The sequence below is a fragment of the Pleurodeles waltl genome, chromosome 10 (genome assembly GCF_031143425.1).
Source record: "Pleurodeles waltl isolate 20211129_DDA chromosome 10, aPleWal1.hap1.20221129, whole genome shotgun sequence".
Lineage (NCBI taxonomy): Eukaryota > Metazoa > Chordata > Amphibia > Caudata > Salamandridae > Pleurodeles > Pleurodeles waltl.
The window spans coordinates 502190651-502208366 of NC_090449.1; the positions used below are offsets into that span (position 1 = coordinate 502190651).

The 17716-nt window shown below is 47.3% G+C and overlaps 1 protein-coding gene across 3 annotated transcripts in view; it reads left to right on the forward strand.

The window, feature by feature from the left end:
- Positions 1 to 17716, forward strand: part of SCAP (SREBF chaperone) — a 657412-nt gene that overhangs the window by 566784 nt on the left and 72912 nt on the right. For all 3 annotated transcript variants that reach the window (XM_069210888.1, XM_069210889.1, XM_069210887.1), the window contains 2 exons: positions 7230 to 7785; positions 8783 to 8868. In XM_069210888.1, coding sequence (XP_069066989.1) covers positions 7230 to 7785; positions 8783 to 8868 — 642 coding nt within the window. The remainder of the gene's footprint in view (positions 1 to 7229; positions 7786 to 8782; positions 8869 to 17716) is intronic.

Sequence of the window (17716 nt, forward strand, 5' to 3'; positions counted from 1 at the left end):
GGAGGATCTGGGCAATGCCAGTGGACTGGACACTTCCCCAGGCACTGGCCTGGTCTCTCCCCCTACCGTGGTTACAGAGGTGGGCACCTAATTTGCAGTGGTGGTGCTGAAGTTGGCTGAAGTCCTAGACCTTATGCTACTTTCAGTGGCAGTCAAAATGTATGTCTTAACAGAGGTGTTTCAACCAGGAGTTGCCCGCACCAAACTGTTACTCCCATTCAATGTAGCCCTTACTGATGTCCTACTTGGGGCTTCGTCCAAGCCCTGCACAGGCGCTCCTGTGCATAGCACAGTTGTCTGCTGGCATCGCCCCCCCCGAGGGGACCCCAACTTGTGAGACTGACCCTGAGGCATTTGGGCCTCATGGCCTCCTGCATCCTGCTTGTGACACATGCCTGTTGGCCTATGAGGGCTCTGCAGTGGGGCCTGAAGTTCTACTGGGCACAGCATCAGGGCAGTCTCGCCATCATGGTCCAGATCTTAGGGTGAACTGCAAAAGACCTGCAGTTGTGGCTAACGAATCATGATTGGGTCATTGGAAGAGACCCCCTCTCCCTTCCCCAACCAGAGCTAACTGTAGTGACAGATACATCTTTTCTGGGTGGGGACAGCCATCTGGGAGAGGTGGAGATCAGAGGGCTGTGGTCTCAGGCAGAATCCAGACTCCACATCAGCCTGTTGGCACTCCGATCGATCTGGCTGGCATTGAATGCCATTCTTCCTACAATCAGGGACAGGTTGGTCCAGATGTTTACAGACAACACCACCAACACATGGCATTTTAGCAAACACAGCGGGTTGGGGTTGTGGACCCTTTGTCAGGAGGCTCTGCAGCTCTATACATGCCTGGCACCTCAGGGCATATCCCAGGTGGTTCAACACTTGGCAGGCTCTCTGAACATCTGTGTGGACTAACTCAGCCGACGATGCCTAACTGATCACGAATGGTGTCTCCATCCAAGAATGGGAGGAGCCTAAGTTGTTTCAGTTTGCCTCCATCGAGGTCACTAGTTTTGTTTGCTGGATTTCCCAAGGCGGCTTTCGCTCAGAGATGCTCTTTATCTCGAGTGGAGCTCAGGCCTCCTGTATGCCTTTTCGACAATGCCACTCTTGCCAAATGTTCTCAGAAAGATTAGGAACGACCAGGACAAAGTTATTCTTGTTGCTCCAAATTGGACACAAAGGGGGTCATTACGACCTCGGCGGTCTTGGAAAAAGACTGCTGAGGCCGCGGGAGACAGAATACCGCCATTGCCGGCGGTATTCCTGTCTCCCTATTATGACATTTCCGCTGTGTTACCGTCCGCTGGCCCAGCAGAAATGTCACATCAACATTGCAGCCGGCTCGTAATAGAGCCGGCGGCAATGCTGATGTGCAGCGGGTGCAGTAGCACCCGTCGCGCATTTCACTGCCCGAAATTCGGGAAGTGAAATGCGCAACGGGGCTATGCCTGGCAGCCCCTGCACTGCCCATGCCAAGTGCATGGGCAGTGCAGAGGCCCCCAGGGGCACCCCAAGTCCCCTTACCGCCAGCCTTTCAATGGCGGTGTTTACCGCCACAGACAGGCTGGCGGTCGGGGACTCATAATCCCACCGCTGCCTTGGGGATTATGACTGCCAGGTGGTATATTGAAGGGTGCCACGCCACGGTCATATCTGCTGGCGGAACACCGCCAGCCTGTTGGAGGTGTTACTGCCACCTTACCGCCGGCCACCAGGGTCGTAATGACCCCCAAAGATTCTAATATACCGATCTGTTGAGCTGGAGCACGGGTACTCCGATCACACTGCTTCTTTGGGAGGACCTTATGTCGAAGAAACAGTAGGGTTCTCCACCCAGACCTGAAAACACTTCACCTTCATGTGTGGAGATTGAGCGGCGACAGTGTACAACTTTCGACCTTTCATCCGAAGTCTGTAATGTTATCCTGGGAGCCAGACGTCCTTCTACCAACACCATATATGCCTGCCGTTGGAGCAAGTTCACCGCTTATTGTACAAACAGACAAATTGACTCTCTTTCTGCACCCCTTCGTCAGGTTCTGTGGCTTATTCTTATATTGTCCCAGCAAGGCTCTGCTTTAGGCAATTTGAAAGGCTATCTTCCTGTCATCTCTGCATTCCTGTGATTGGCAGATCCGCCATCCCATTAAGTCCTCTATTGTACATAGGTTTTTGAAAGGGCTCCAACACTTGTTCCCACCTGCCACAGTGGGATGTTAATTTAGTCCTCACATTTCTGATGTGCACTCCTTTCGAACCATTACACAATTGCCCTATCAGGCTCCTTACTATAAAACGTATTTTCTAGTCGCAATAACATTTGCACAAAGGGTCAGTGATATACGGGTACTGTCATCTCAGCCTCCGTATCTTACCATATATCCAGGCTAGCTGGTTCTTCTAACTAGGGCATCCTTCCTACCAAAGGTGATCACTCCCTTTCATGTAGGCTAGTCCATCACCCTGCCTACCTTTTACGTTCCACTTAACTTCTATTAGAAAGAGGAGAGACTTAATCAGCTGGTGTTGTTGTTCTACCTTGACCTCACAATAGAGTTTCTGGGTGAATAATCAACTCTTTGTGGGGGACTGCGGAGTCAAAAAGGAAAGGCTGTGCAGAAACAGACCATCTCATGATGGATAGTACTTTGCATCAAAATATGCTACGCATTGGTCAAAAAACAACTCGTTGAAGGTTTACGAGCTCACTTCACCACAGCTAAGGTTGCAACCACTGCATTAGCTCGCAGGATACCTGTCCTGGATATCTGTCAGGCAGCAACATGGGCATCCCTGCACATGTTTATAAAACACTACTGCCTGGACAGTCCAATCTGCCTAGACCGACACTTTGCCGGTTCGGTCCTGCAGGACTTTCCTAGATTAACCTGTGTAGCAGCCCCACCTCTCGGAGGTATTGCTTGGGTATCTATTTTAAGATAAGGAATCTGCAAGTAGAAGTCTCTTTAGATGAACAAGTTGCTAACCTTCAGTAACCCCTTATTTGTTAGAGACACTGTGTGGCCGCAGATTCCTTACCAACCCACCCATACTTCTGGCTTTGTGAAGACTCAAGATCCCTATTTATACACACTAGTGGTCAGTGCAGTCTGTGGTTTTGCGCTTCTGTCATGGAGCGTTTGCAAAGAGTAACTGTTGTCGGTGTGCTGGGTTGGTGCCAATTTAGGCACTGCATGCATCACTTCCAGCACAGACAATGCCAAGCAGAGCCAAACAGTGCCACCTACCTGCACGTAGGGGCACTTCTCATTAAAAATTTTTGGATCCAGTCTGACACCTGGTAATTATTCTAAAGTAAGGAATCTGCAGCTGGATAGAGTCTCTATCATATAACACCTCACCGATGGTAACTTGTTGGTCAGCTCTTTCGCCTTTTTTTCAGTTGCTTGATCAGTCCTCTTAGTTTAAAACAACCTTTATGATTCGTTTATTGAAGGGTTTGCAACCTTTGTTTCCGCCCTCTCCTTTTATCATGCCTCAGTGGGACCTCAGTTTGGTCCTAACCTTCCTGGTGTGCTTCTTTTGAGCCACTCTGTAGCTGTCCACTACAGCTTCTCACTTTTAAGACAGCGTTATGCAAATGGGAACTGTAGGAAGCTGGCTTTGTATATACTATACAAAAATGAGATAGTGTGCAATGAGCCCAAGGGTTCCCCAGAGGCTTAACGGAGGCTAAAGTAGATAATGCTAATGCTCTCTTTTGTGGTAGTGTGGTTGAGCAATTAGGCTTATCAGAGGGTAGTGCAAAGCATTTGTTGTACACACACAGACAATTAAGGAAGCACACACTCAATTAACTCCAGTTCAGTGGTTTTCATATAGCAAAAATATATTTTGTTAATTTATTTCTGGAACCACAAGATTCAAATTGCAGGTAAATACATGAGTAAGTAAGTATCCACCATATGTATCAATACCACGTTGGTTAGAATTGGCAAGTTATAGAGTTTTCAAATAAATGGTAATAATCTGTTTTAAAAGTTGACTACAATTTTCAGAAACAGTCCCTGGGGAAGAAAGTTAGTATGGTTTTGAGGTATGTACAAGATTTACAGTTCCAGTCTCTGGGGGTTAGGATTCCACAGGTTGAAGTTCAAGTTAACCTTAAACACCCACCACCAGCAACACGGGGCCGGCCGGGTGCTGAGGTCTAAGTTGAGGATGATTTAACATGGGCCCCTATGGAGACTGCTGGCACTCAGAATCCGGCCTGCTTGCAGGTCAGTACCTGTGTCTTCAGAGGGCAGACCTGGAGAGTTTAGAGGAGCACCTTGGGGCAAGGGGGGGAAGGGGCACAGGTCAGCCCCAACCACACGCCCTCAGCTGCGCAGGGGTGGCCGGGTGCAGGGTGCAAACACAGTGTTGGGCTCCCAATGCTTTCCTGTAGGGGGATCGCGGAGTCCACAAAGATGCTGCAGGTGAAGTCCAGGGGGTCGGTTCCGGGAAAACAAAGACTGGACAAGTAAGGGGGCCATCTGCTGAACATTGCTGCACCGAAGGTTGGATTCCCTAAGGCCAGGGGGCTGCAAGGGCAACTTTTGGCATCGGGAATCTTTGTCCAGTTCTGTTGCGGTCAGGGAGGTCCCCTGGATTCAGGCTGGACAGGAGGGGTCAACCATGGGTGGGCACTTGCTCAGAATCGCCTGGGGACCAGCTCTAGTCGGTTGGGACACCTGGACACGGGCCGTGGGCATCGGGTGCAGAGCGGACAGGACTCACGGATCCAGAGAGACTCTGAAGTTGGATGGAGTTTCTACTTGGACAGGGCCGCTGTCCTCGGGAGTTCTTGGCCCTCTGGGGAGCAGGCAGTCCTCTGGAGGCTTTTCAAAGACCGTTGGCCCTGCAGGGCTTTTGAAGCTGGAGATAGGCCGGTAGGGCTGGTGCCAAGTCAGTTTGTGTCTTCAGTCTTCTCTGCTGGGGGTCAGCTTAGCAGTCCTTCTTTCTTCTTGTGAGCTCACCAGGAACCTGATGAGCTAGGTTCAGGGGATCCCTTAAATCCTTGATTTAGGGGCGTTACAGGGGTCAGAGTGCAGTAGCCACACCCTTGCGGTGTCCTTTTCTTTGAGAGGGAGACACAGACCTAACACGATTGGTCCCTGTCCTCCAAACTAAGATTTTGCAAGGAGGGGGGGGGGTCACCTTAGTCTGGACATCTTAGGGCTGATCCCAGCTGAGGTGGTCACGCCTCCTTGTTTTCCCTAATTTTCCCACAGAACTTGGAGCCAAAAATTAGAGTTTTGTTAGGGGGGCAGGCATCTCCACTAGCCAGAGTGGCCTGGGGCATTGTAACAAGAGGCCTGAGCCTTTGAGGCTCACCATCAAGGGTTACAGTTCCTGCAGGGGGGAGGTGTGAAGCACCACCACCCAGTGCATTCTTTGTTTCTGACTACAAAGAGCACAAAGGCTCTCACCTCATGGGGTCAGAAACTCGTCTGGAAGTGGATCCGTGGATCAGCCGGGGAAAAAAAAAGGAAAAAAGGGGCATTATTTTGTCCATGAGGGGATCCTTAACGGACCCCTTCATGCGTCCTATGAGTCAGGATACTTGCATCCTGACCCATTATATGTTTTTTCCCCACTCACAGCCAGTGTGAAAAACAAAATGGCGGGCACAACTTTTCTGTCAGGTTGCGGCCAGCCAATCAGGGTCTTGCTTTTCCCCTGGATCTGCGGATCCTCCGCAAGTCAATCCGTTTCCCTAGATATAGACATTTTTCACCCTTAATAACTCTAAAACTACTGAGCAGATCTACACCAAATCACAAAAAGCACAATCTGTGGACCAAGATCTAGCTTCCTGCTAAATTTAGTTTAATTTGATTCAGCGGTTCGGGCTGTAGCCGGTCTAAAGAATGCAAAAACCATAGACACAAGATGGGGAAAAAGTGTCCCCCCCCCCCTTTTATTTACCCTCTGTCCCGCTTGACGACTCACCCCAAAACATTCAAGACTGCAGCTAAACTAGTTGGCGTACTAGTTTTGAAAATGTCATGAAGATTTGTCAAACTTTGCCAAAGTTATTGGCAAAACAAGAAACACATTGTTGGTCCTAACTTCACCAGTAAAGGCGGGGGGGGTGCGTGCGTGCACGCATGTGAGCGTCGGGGCAAAACTAAAGCTTCATCATTCAATCATTTTTGCATGCTCGCAAAGTGCCTGGATGGTATCCAACAATATTGTTATGGGCAGTGGTGTTGTTTTCCTACCATGTTGAGTCCAACATTGAAGAGTGAAATGCCGAACTGATGAATTGCCTCTACTGAAATGGCTTGTCATTACTGCTTTTAAGTTTTGGAGTTGTGCCATTTTCCCTATCTAGTCCCATTCTATCTTGGCTTTGTTATCCTGGACCAGTGCTTCCCAAATGTTTAGAATCACAACCTAAATTTTTAGAATGACACTTTTGCGACCCACCTAGCTTTGATAGAAATGCAGCAGACAATGTTTTAATGTAACTAGAGAAGATCTAATAGCACACTCATTTAGTCATTTTCAGACAGCACATTTTACATTGAAATGTGCACTGAATTTGAGCAGAAATACAGTTTTACTGATAAAACATTATTCACACAAATGATAATGTGTGGAAATCAGGTTTTAGTGACTATTTATAATTTATGTATCACCAACTAAAGTGTCTTGATTTGTTTTGATTCTATTAAAATCTTTCTTTCAATCACACTTCAAAATTGCAAGAAAATGTTCATTTATTGTTGCTTTTCCAACTGCTCATTTTTTACCGTTTATTTACATTGTGTTGTGTTACAGAAAATGACATCCTACAGCTTCTCCTTTTACATTTGCTGTACCCCAGCAAGATTCACATAACTTTTCTTTCTCTGACTGCAAAGTGATAGGAATTTGTAAACATCAGTTGCCAAGTTTAAAAAAAAAAAAAAAAAAAAAAAAAAAGCACCAATTTGTCAGAAGACATAAACTGGCATTTGACCTCTGTCTTTGAAACACAGAAAAGGTTACAAGATAAATACAGAATTTAAATGCATCTTTACTTATTGCTTGGACTTTCACGAGCCTCCAGCAGTTGGCTTCCGATCATGACTCACAGGTTGGGAAACACTGCCCTAGACCATTGTGTTCCTAATTGGTTTAATTCGGCATGAAACATTGTTTCGCTATTTGATTTTTGGCACAAGTATTAACTTTTGCCTTGTTAACCCTGGTATCTTCGGTTCATTTTACAACAGATTGCGGAGAGAGAGCAGTGGCATCTTTGACTACCAGGACAGCTGGGACCGCCTCTCAGACTCCAAGTCAGCAACTGAGGATTCCTTTGAGAATGGGTACCCTGTGCTGCGCAGGCTTACACCCACCCAAACAATTCTCTTTTCCGACCAGCCAGACCTCAGTAGCTTGATTGACACCAACTTCTTGGAGCAGGCAGCCACAGGGCGGGAGTTCCACCAGCAAGTAACGGGTTCCAGCAGTAGCAGCTATGATTTCCGCAGCGTGGTGCAGCGAGCCTATGATGAGCAGGGTGCCGTCAGTCCCCGGGAGCTCTCCTCTTCTAACCATGGACAGTCTTTGTTCTCTGCCATGGCCAGCAGTACTCACTCTCCAGGCTGCAGTGTGGAAGAAGGGTGTGGAAGCTCCCGCAGAAAGAGTTTTGGAGATGATCCTTTCCTCGTGAATGGGAAAAGCTCTCAAGGTCATGCGTGGATGGATGATTTTGAGAGCTCAGTCTGGAGCCTAGCCCTGCAGGGCAATCTCATTGTGGCTGGACGTAGTAACGGATCTTTGGAGGTAGGCAAAGGCATTAGGCCTCTTAACCTAACTTTGTGCCTTCTGTTTCACTTCACCAACTGATGCAGAAAGCAACTAGGATGCACCTTAACCTGAAACATCAATCACGACCTGACATTTCTTCATAAATGACAGTACAAAACCACTGTTAAATTTCCTGTTCTTATTACAGATGCTTCTTTAGGTATGAGGAGAACCACATTAGTCTAGGAATTTGCAGGGCTATTCAAGTGGTTGAGTTTGCAGTCCTATTGATAGGCATGATGTATATGGCTCTATTTGCCATGCCTTAACTGAATAGCAAGGGGTGGTAGATTTTCAAGTATTAATTATGATGCGTAGATGTTCTCAGAAGACTGGGTTACAGCAGTGTTTGAATGTGGCTATACCCACTCCATAACATATCCACAGTGTTATCTAAGTTTGCTGCATGACTGAAAGTGCACAGAGATGTTCATGTAACCAGATATTTCTATACAGTGGGTGATTTTATACTTCAAAGGGCAGGTTTCTCCCTCTAACAGGACCGTTCGTTTGTATGAATATTGATGTCATGTGTGCTGTTCCTAATGAAGTTTCTGTGAGGCCACACAGCACAAAAGTTAATAGTAGAAATGCTTGACACTGTCTCAACCCCTGGTAAAAATACTCTGAAGGCCTTTGATTGCTTTTAGCTCATTAATGCTGTTGCTGACACAAATTATCAGTGGGCTGAAAATTTGCATCATACGCAATGTAATCCACTTAAAGTAAAAAAAAAAAAAAAGTGACTCTTTCTGAAACCATGGAAATGCTGCAGTATATCGTTTTATTAGGTCACTGGTATTACTGGTGTAAATCTAGTTTAAAAATACAAATACTGCAAGACCTATAGGATTAATAAAGGAGGAAACAATGACGGGAACATTCTGAAGTTGCTGGATCTGTTTTATGTATGAAAACTTGCCCGCTGCCACCTTCTACAGCAGAGCCGTTGACTAACGTTCTCCTCCTCTAGGTGTGGGACGCAATTGAAGGAACCTTGCGCTGTAGCAATGAAGAAGGCCTGTCTGGCATCACCTCACTTGTATTCCAAAATCACAGGTACGTAAAACATTAACATTCCCTTCCCTTATGCAGGCATGCTGTAAAATGAGCTCCTTGTTGGTTGGCACAGACGTCCAAGTTTAATGTGGCTCGGATTCTGGGTTGAACAGTCTGGATTTAAAGTAACAACACGTTTTGCAGTGTGAATTTCCTCTGGATTCATAAGCTGTACATTATTCCCCCATCAGAAACTTGATGTAAATGTAAAAGGTTTTCTTTGTGGACATCGACCACAGGCAGAGCCATAAAAGACCTTCCTAAAATGTTGAAATAAGCTTGCAATGCCCCAGCAAATTGATGCAATCTTCAAATTCTGTTTTTTATGCCTTTGAGTTTGGAAGCAGAGATTATTCTACCATAGAGAAACTGATTACAAAACAACATCAAAAAAGAAGTGAACACCATCCAGGTATAAATATTTCAGTCAGCAAACTACACTTGGAGGAAACTTGACTATTGCTGGTAATCCACAATTAAAACAAATAGCATTGTCGTTTGAGCACAAGACACTGCCAAAAGCTTGAGTAGAACTCAGAGGAATCCTTCATAACAGTGAGCAAGACTTCAGGGAAACTGGTTTTCTTGTTGGACTTCAACCACATGTATCAGAGACTGGTTGTTAGGAGACCATCTGGTATCACTTTTTTCTTTGTACAGTTGAGGAGGATGATGGAAAAGACATCAGTTAGGTGTTGGCCAAAGTTACACCACAAGTTGGCCAGGAACAACTCTTAGAGGTTGTGTAACTATACCTACCGAAGGTACACATCCGGAGGGTGCTGAACTTGTGTGGCCTTTCAACCTAATACTTTAAAAACAAAGGGGAGAACACTACAGGATGGCTTAGGCAAAGGATAGCTCCCTTAAGGATTTGGGCCAACAGCTGCAGAATTACATGGATGTTTTAGAAGACACCAAAGAGGCTCAAGCATATTAGGTTGAGTTCAACATCAAACTCATCACCAGTGGCGATGGAGTACACTGAATTATGCTCTAAAGAGATTACTTTGATGCCAAAAAGGTGTAGGCCTACAGAGCCCCTGGAAAAGCCACTTAGAGTATGCCGGATTGTCAGACTCAGTGGGGGAAGAAACCATCGTAAGCGCTGAAAGAACAATCACAGTCAAATTAGCCCCAAAAACAAAGGAATCCTCTGGGTTGAAAGAGAAAGACATCTGGATAGGCAAGCTTTCTGACTCCATTTTGATTCCAAAGAGTATCAAGATTAGAAGAAGGCAAAAAGGAAAGATACTTCTCCTCTATGCAAAAAGAAGACCAGCTTCACTCATGACTTCATGCTTGATGCATAGAAAAGAAAAGGTAAAAGAACGACTTGAAGCCAATCTTACAGCTTTATACAGAAAAAGAAAACGTTCAGTGGCAAACTTGGTGCTTATGTGTATGCAATACCTCCGAGAGGTGGGGCTGCTACACAGGAATACCCTTTTTTTTCTTTAAGAAGACATTCCGGTATCCACTATTTGGGATTAAGTCTGCACAACAACATGTTAAGCAATTCCAATCAGTATGCAAAAAATTCACCTCATCCCTCACAAAAGACATTTCCACTGGCAGAAGTAAGCCCTCAAAACATCTGTGTTACCCACTAAAAAGAGGATTTTGGAACTATAGGTAAAGATCACTTTAACCACAAGTTAGCCTCTGAGGTGACAGTTATGAAGTTATTAGGGATCATGGCATCTGCTATCCCAATGAGAAGACTACACATGCAACCACTGTAGGATTGCCTTGCAAATTACTGATCACAGTTAAAGGGGAGAGGAACAATCTAGTGGTTGTTTCGCAGCAAGTGCTAAAGGAATTGTAATGGTGGTCACAGAAAAACATGACAAAGGGCACATACTTTACTGATCAGGACCCCACTGTGATTCACAACTATGCTTCACACACAGGTTGCTGTGCACGCAGGTGGTCCTAAAAATCTGGGGACAATGGGCATGACTTTAGGCGCTAGAGCACCTTAGACTCCTGGAGCTCAAGGCAGTTTTTCTAGCCTTAATAGGTTTTCATTCACCGATAGAAAGGAAGACTATTCAAATACAGACAGACAACACCAGACCAGTGTTCTGCATCAACAAACAAGATGGGATGAAATCCTATCCACTTTCAAGACTAGACCGGAAATAGGAATATACCCTGCCAGCAAGAACGTTGTTCTGGTTGCAGTCCATCTATCAGGAGAGCAAAACTCAGAGGCAGACAAACTGAGCAAGCATGACAGACGATGGAGAGTCACTTGAGTGAGAAGGAAATATGAAAATAATAATAGACTAGATCTTCATTATATGGAATATGCCAGACATGATCTGTTTGTAAAAGTAGAAAACACAAAAATGCTCAAACTTCACATCCATATACCTATACCCTCATTCCAAATGCAATACACTGCTGTTGCACTGGTGTGGAACATTTCGTACAATTTTCCACCAAATTTCATTTTTTTGTTATTTATCTCTTTTTATTAAAGTACTTAAATGCTCATAATATAATTATTGTCATCATTATTATCTTGATCACAATTTGCTATTCGATCAAATGACACAATGTTTCAATTTGACATATCGGTCGGGTAGTGCCACCCTTATTCAATATTCCAATTAAGTCTAACCCTCTCATATCAGAACCCTCCTTACCAGTCAGTGCCTCAGGGTACTCTATGCCTAGCCCGTATCCAGCCCCCATCTAGAAGCCTCTGTAGTTGAGCCAGTGGGCCCAGATTTTCTCATATTTCTTAGTCCTCCCCTACCTTTGTAGATCTCCTGTTGAATTTGTTGATACCAATCTATGTGATGTTTCCAGTCCCTAACCGATGGAGGGTTGTTTGTCCCCCACGCTTTAGCTATATCCCTCTTGGCCACCCCAGTCGCTAGTTTCAGCCATATTGTTTGGTGTCTGGGCCAGTTTCCCTCTCCGTGATATTTAGAATAAGCCACCTTGCTTCTAGCGGAACATCTAGGCTCGTTGCTTGGGACATCTCCAACACCACCTGGGACCAGAAGCCCTGAATGACTGGCCAGCTCCATATAGTGTGAAAGAAAGTTTCTGCCTGTCCGCATTCCCTGCTGCATGAATAAAAAAGTGTCACTCCGGCCCATGCAGTGTAGGATGGATCTGGAATAGCATGACCTATGTAGGAGTCTGAGTTGTATAAGGCGACACTGGGCTCGGATCGCCACCTCATGTGGGCTCTGTAGGGCCTCCTGCCAGACTTCACCTTCTGTGGGGCCTATGTCTCTTTCCCAGGCCTCCCGAAGTTTATGCAGAGGATCCGGGGTATTATTTAATATCTTCTTATACATCACTGATACTGCCTTGTCCGGGAGTGGTTCCAACAACAATCTGTCCTCTAATGGGGATGCATCGGGGAGTGTCTCCCTCCTTTTATGTATCGTCAGAGTGCATGACTTGACTGTATATATTGATGTCTCTGAGTCTGCCATTTCAAACTCAGTGCGGAGTTCTTCAAATGAGATAATCCTTCCATTCCTCCACACATCTCCCAGTTGCTGTATGCCAATGAGATCCCATCTATTAAAACCCCCCAGTTTAAGTATCTCGCCCAGTTGGTCGCTATCCCAAAGTGGGGTTGTACTCTTCAATATGTTTTCCCATCCTAATAACTTTGTAACCTCTCTCCAGGCTCAAACAGCGGCTAGTGTCTGAGGGGGAAGGCCAGACTCTCCCCTCCTAGAATACAGTATTTCAGGGTAACCCCTTTCTCCCATTTCGGTTCTGTCTATCCTGTATGCTGGTGTGTCACTGTCTGCAAATATCCATTTGTTCACTGTGGCTAACTGGGATACCTAATAGTAGGCTTGGAAATCTGGGATTGCCAAGCCCCCCTCAAAGATTCCTCTCTGAAGCTAAGTAAGGGCAATAAGTGAACTACCGTCATCCCATAAGAGGACCCGCAGCTCACTGTTGATTTTGTTAAAGGAATCTTTGGGAACTGGATATGGAGTATTTGGTAGAACATATAACAGTTGAGGGAGTGTCATCATTTTCAATTGGGCCGTGCAGCCCATTAAGGATATTGGAAATGCCCGAGTGTGATATATCGCCCCAAAGGCGATCTAATTGAAGGTGAAGATTTTCTTTAATTAATGATTCCGGGCTCCGTGTGATATATATTTCCAGATATATGAACCCGTTCTTGGTAAAAGGGCAACTCATATTCGGGTGGCAGATCTTGCTTCCCCCTCTGTTGACCAAAAGGCCAGGGACTTGTCCCAATTTATGTGGTATCCTGAATATTACCCGTAGGTGTGTAGGATGTGTAGTATCCTATGAATTAAAAGGCTTGGTCTTGTGACGTATAGCAACATAAAATCTGCATACAAGGACCAGGCCTCCCACCTATGCCCTTCCTGGATTCCCCAGATGAGAGGATCTTGTTGAACCCAGGCAGCCAGTGGTTCTATCACCACGTCAAATACTAGTGGGGACAATTGGCATCCCTGCCTCTTGCCTCTGTGGAGCGTGACAGAGCACAAAACTGCCCCATTGCAGCGGCCTACTGCAGCCCTCACCAACCAGGCCGGTCCGATCTCACCAGTTCAGGCCATCACTCTCCCGTCCGGATCATGCGTTGCTCCGTCAGCCAAACCGCCACCTCCTTCACCAGGACCAGGTATACCCCTCTGCCTCCAGCGACCGTCTGCATCGACCGGGCCTCCTCACGCTCCCATATCGGCCTCGGCCTGCCTTCACGGCCTCTGATTTTCCTGCACCCAAATTGGCGTTGGCTTGGGCAATCGCCTCCTCTTTCACCCCCGCCAGTCCTCCAGTCTTTAGCGTCAGCCTATGTCCCCAGATGCCTGGTGGGGTTTTAGGATTTAGTCACTGCGCCTCACTCGTGTGTGGCCATCTTGTTGGGAACTCAGCCACCCCCCCACCCCCCTTAATTTAAATTTTGATCAGCAATTACAAACCAAAAGGACAGATATGACAACGATTCTTAAAAGACATCAATGGGCACAACAGACATGCTATTTATACCTATTAACACTAACATACAATCAGGTGATAAATACCCCAAAAGAGCGGATTTGCTAACGTTGCTAGCAGTGGAATCCTTCCACTTACACATGTAATGCGGCAAAGTGGAAACTGTTCATTATACGGTTTAATAGAGGAAATATACAGTAAAGCAGAACAAACAAGGTTTTGTTTGTGAAATATCTAATGTACTCATTAAAGTCTAAACTTTCATATACCAAACTAAAAGTACATTTATCTGCAATTTTACTGTATGTTAAAGGAAAGGGGGATGTACACTATTTTTAGAACACCATTATTAGAAGATTCCTAAAGGATGCAAAGAAGGCAGACCCATCTAATACAATACCAACTCCAATGTGGAATCTGAGTTTCGTTCTGCAAAGTTTACTGAAGTCACTCATGAACCATTCCAATAGGCTACACCAAAACACCACACATTAAAAAACAGCTTTCCTTATAGGTGTCACTTCTTTTTGGGAGGGTAAATGAGATTCAAGCCTTAACCATTCAAGAACCAGACCCACAGATCCTAAAACAGTGTTCCGGTGAGAAGTAATTGTAACTTTGTACCCCCAGTAGTTACATGTTAATTGGTCTCCTTATCTACTGCCTTTTCCCAACAACCCCTGCATACACTAGACATAAAAAGAGCAGTTACGTATTACTTGAAATTCTTTGTACCACATGCTACCCAAGCATACAGAGCATCTGTATCCAAAGGAACAATAGCAAGATGGCTAGTCCAAACTATTTTACTATTTTAGTCATTAGCAGGGAAAAACCTACAAGGAAATCAAAAGTGCATTCCACCAGGAAAAAACGGGCTTCATTAACATTCATTGGTAAAGTTTCTATCTGATAAACATCTAGTTGCAGATTCCTTACCCTTGAATTCCCCCAGGCGTCAGTCTAGATCCAGCGATTTTTCTTCAAACAGTACCTCTGCACGCCGTCAGCTGGCGCCGGTCGACCCAGCGGGCGTCATTGGCGTCATGTTCACCGTGATGATATTGCAGTCATATATAGGCGCCACCCCGGTGCGTTGACGTCAGTTCTTTTCTTTCCACGCCAGCCTACGCGCAGATCCGGAGAGAGCTACCTCAGTCAATTCTTTTTGACGAGGTTGTGGATGCTTCAAGGGATGCCCCGCAAGACCGGTTTTAAGCCCTGCGACTCCTGCCACCGAACGATGTCGGTGACTGATCCGCACCTCGTGTGTCTCCGGTGCCTGGAGCGCGATCACGACCCGAAGTCATGCTCCGAGTGTCGGGCCATGAACCCGAAAGCTTTGAGGGAGAGGTCCCTAATGCTCATGGCTGGCTGACACTTGACTCCATGGCGCTCACGTCTCATTCGAGAGGAAGGTCTCGAGGCCATCTGCGGAGTCACAACCACTCTTCGTCCTCGAAGTCATCGGGACATTCGGGTCATAAGAAGAAGTGAAGAAGGACAAGCATTCTCTCACTTCACCCCATTGCTCGGATGATGCGGCGCAGGAGGAGCGTCAACGCTCTAGGCCTCCGTCCTCTGAGCCTTCATCTGGGTTGACCACGCGCTTCTCTGAATTCCCGGGAGCCGTAGCCACCCCTGCCCAGCTCAAAGAGTTTTTTATGAGGCAATGCGTCTCATTTCTGGGCAGACCGACCTACTTGTGGCGCCCTCGGGCACAGGTGAGTTGGTGGGGGGCCCCTCGGGTTCGAAGTTGTCAGCTTTGGTCACGGCTCTGGGCGGCTCCTCCGGATCCAGTCGTGGATCCGTCCAGACGCCGGTTGTGCCCCATCGACCTTCCCCGGTGTCGGGTCAGACTTCAACGCTTCTGACGTTGGTTGGGCCCACAATCGACGTCGATCCCATTCTCATAGCCGACGACTCGGAGCCAGAATGACATAGCTCGATGCCGATTCCGTTCTCTATGGGCTCTCCTGGGCCCAGGGTTGATCCAGACCCTTACGCCTATGGGGATGGATAAGGGGCAAGTTTGGAGGGGACGTTGGACCCTTTAGGATACCAGCTTGACCCCCAAATGGACTGGGTGCAGGATTTGGGTGATTCCATTGGTCTAGACACCTCCCCTGACACTGTTATGCTCTCTCCTCCTACCGTGGCTACGGAGGAGGGTGCCTTATACTCCATGATGGTTAGAAGGGCGGCTGAGGTCTTGGACCTCGAGCTACCTTCTGTGGAGGGTAGGCCTAATATCCTAACCGATGTGCTTCAGCTGGGGTCTTCCTAATCAGAACTCCTTCTTCCCTTTAATGAGGCACTGATGGATGTCCTTTTGGGTACTTGGTCCAGACCCTGCACAGGGGCTCCTATGAATAGGACGATTGCCCGCCACCATCGGCCTGCGCCAACAGCCCCAGAATTCCTCACCCAACACCCCACGCCTGAGAGCCTTGTCATCCAGGCTTCCTCTTCATCTGGTGCATTCTCGGTCGCACCCCCAGATAGGGAATCAAAAAGACTGGTCAACTTGAGGCTGAAGTTGTTTTTTTTCCAACAGTCTAGCGCTGCGGTCCGTGAACACTGCATGCCTTTTGGGGCGCCATTCCCATACTCTCTGGGATATGGTCGCGCAAGTGCTGACTAGAGTTCCAGAGGAGGCCCGGACTATCCTTTTCCAAGCCGTAACAGATGGGAGGGACACAGCGAAGTTCATGATTCATTGTAGAATGGATACGGCCGACTCTCTGGGCAGATCGGTTGCATCGATGGTGGCATTGAGACACCACGCCTGGCTGAGAGCATCTAGCTTCTAAGGGGATGTCCAGCAATCCTTGATGGACATGCCCTTTGATGGCACATGTCTCTTTGGAGACAAGGCGGACTCAGAGCTCGAGCGCTTCAAGGACTCCCGAGCCGCGGCCTGGTCCCTTGGCCTCACGCCTGCTCCTAGACCCCAGCAGTTTGCCTTTCGCCCCTTCCGTGGCTATGGAAGGGGCACCCTACTGCATCCTTTCCCCCCTGGCCATCGACCCGAGCATGCTGTTCAGCCCCTGCACGGCTGCGGGTTCCCATGCCCCTGGGGATCAGGTAGCCAGCGGGTTGCCCAGTCCACCCAGCCCCCTCTTCAGCCTCCAAACCTTCCTAGTCCGCAGGTACACCAGGAACCAGTTGGCGGCAGGATTCACCATCACCTGCCCCCATGGCAATCCACTACCTCAGACGGGTGGGTTCTCCAGATTGTCTGAAGGGGCTACTTCCGCCCCTTCGAGACACCTTCTCCAGCCATGCTACCTTCATACAATCTCATATCGGAGGATCATATGGTGTTTGTCTGCGAGGAAGTCCAGGCCCTTTTGGCCAAAGAAGCTATAGAGTCTGTTCCGTTGCCAGAAGTAGGTCGTGGTTGCTATTCCCGCCACTTTCTGGTGCCAAAAAGGACAAGGGTCTTCGTCCTATATTAGATCTTCGGTCCCTCAACCTCTTCCTCAAGAAGGGGGAAGTTCAAAATGTTGACATTGGCTCAGGTCCTATCTGCCCTGGATCCCGGAGACTGGATGGTATCGTTGGATGTGCAAGACGCATACTTCCACATTCCCGCCTTGCCGGCCCACCATCATTACCTACGATTCGTCACTTTCAGTTTACTGTGCTCCCTTTTGGCCTTGCCAGTGCCCCTCAGGTGTTCACAAAAGTGATGGTATTGGTGGCAGCTCATCTGCGCAGGTTGGGGTCCCAGTCTTCCCCTACCTCGACGATTGGCTGTTGAAGGCGAATTCGCCCCAGACAGTCGTCTCACACCTCCAGACTACGGCGAACCTTTTGCATTCGCTGGGGTTCACTATCAACGTGCCGAAGTCACACCTGACTCCTTCTCAGA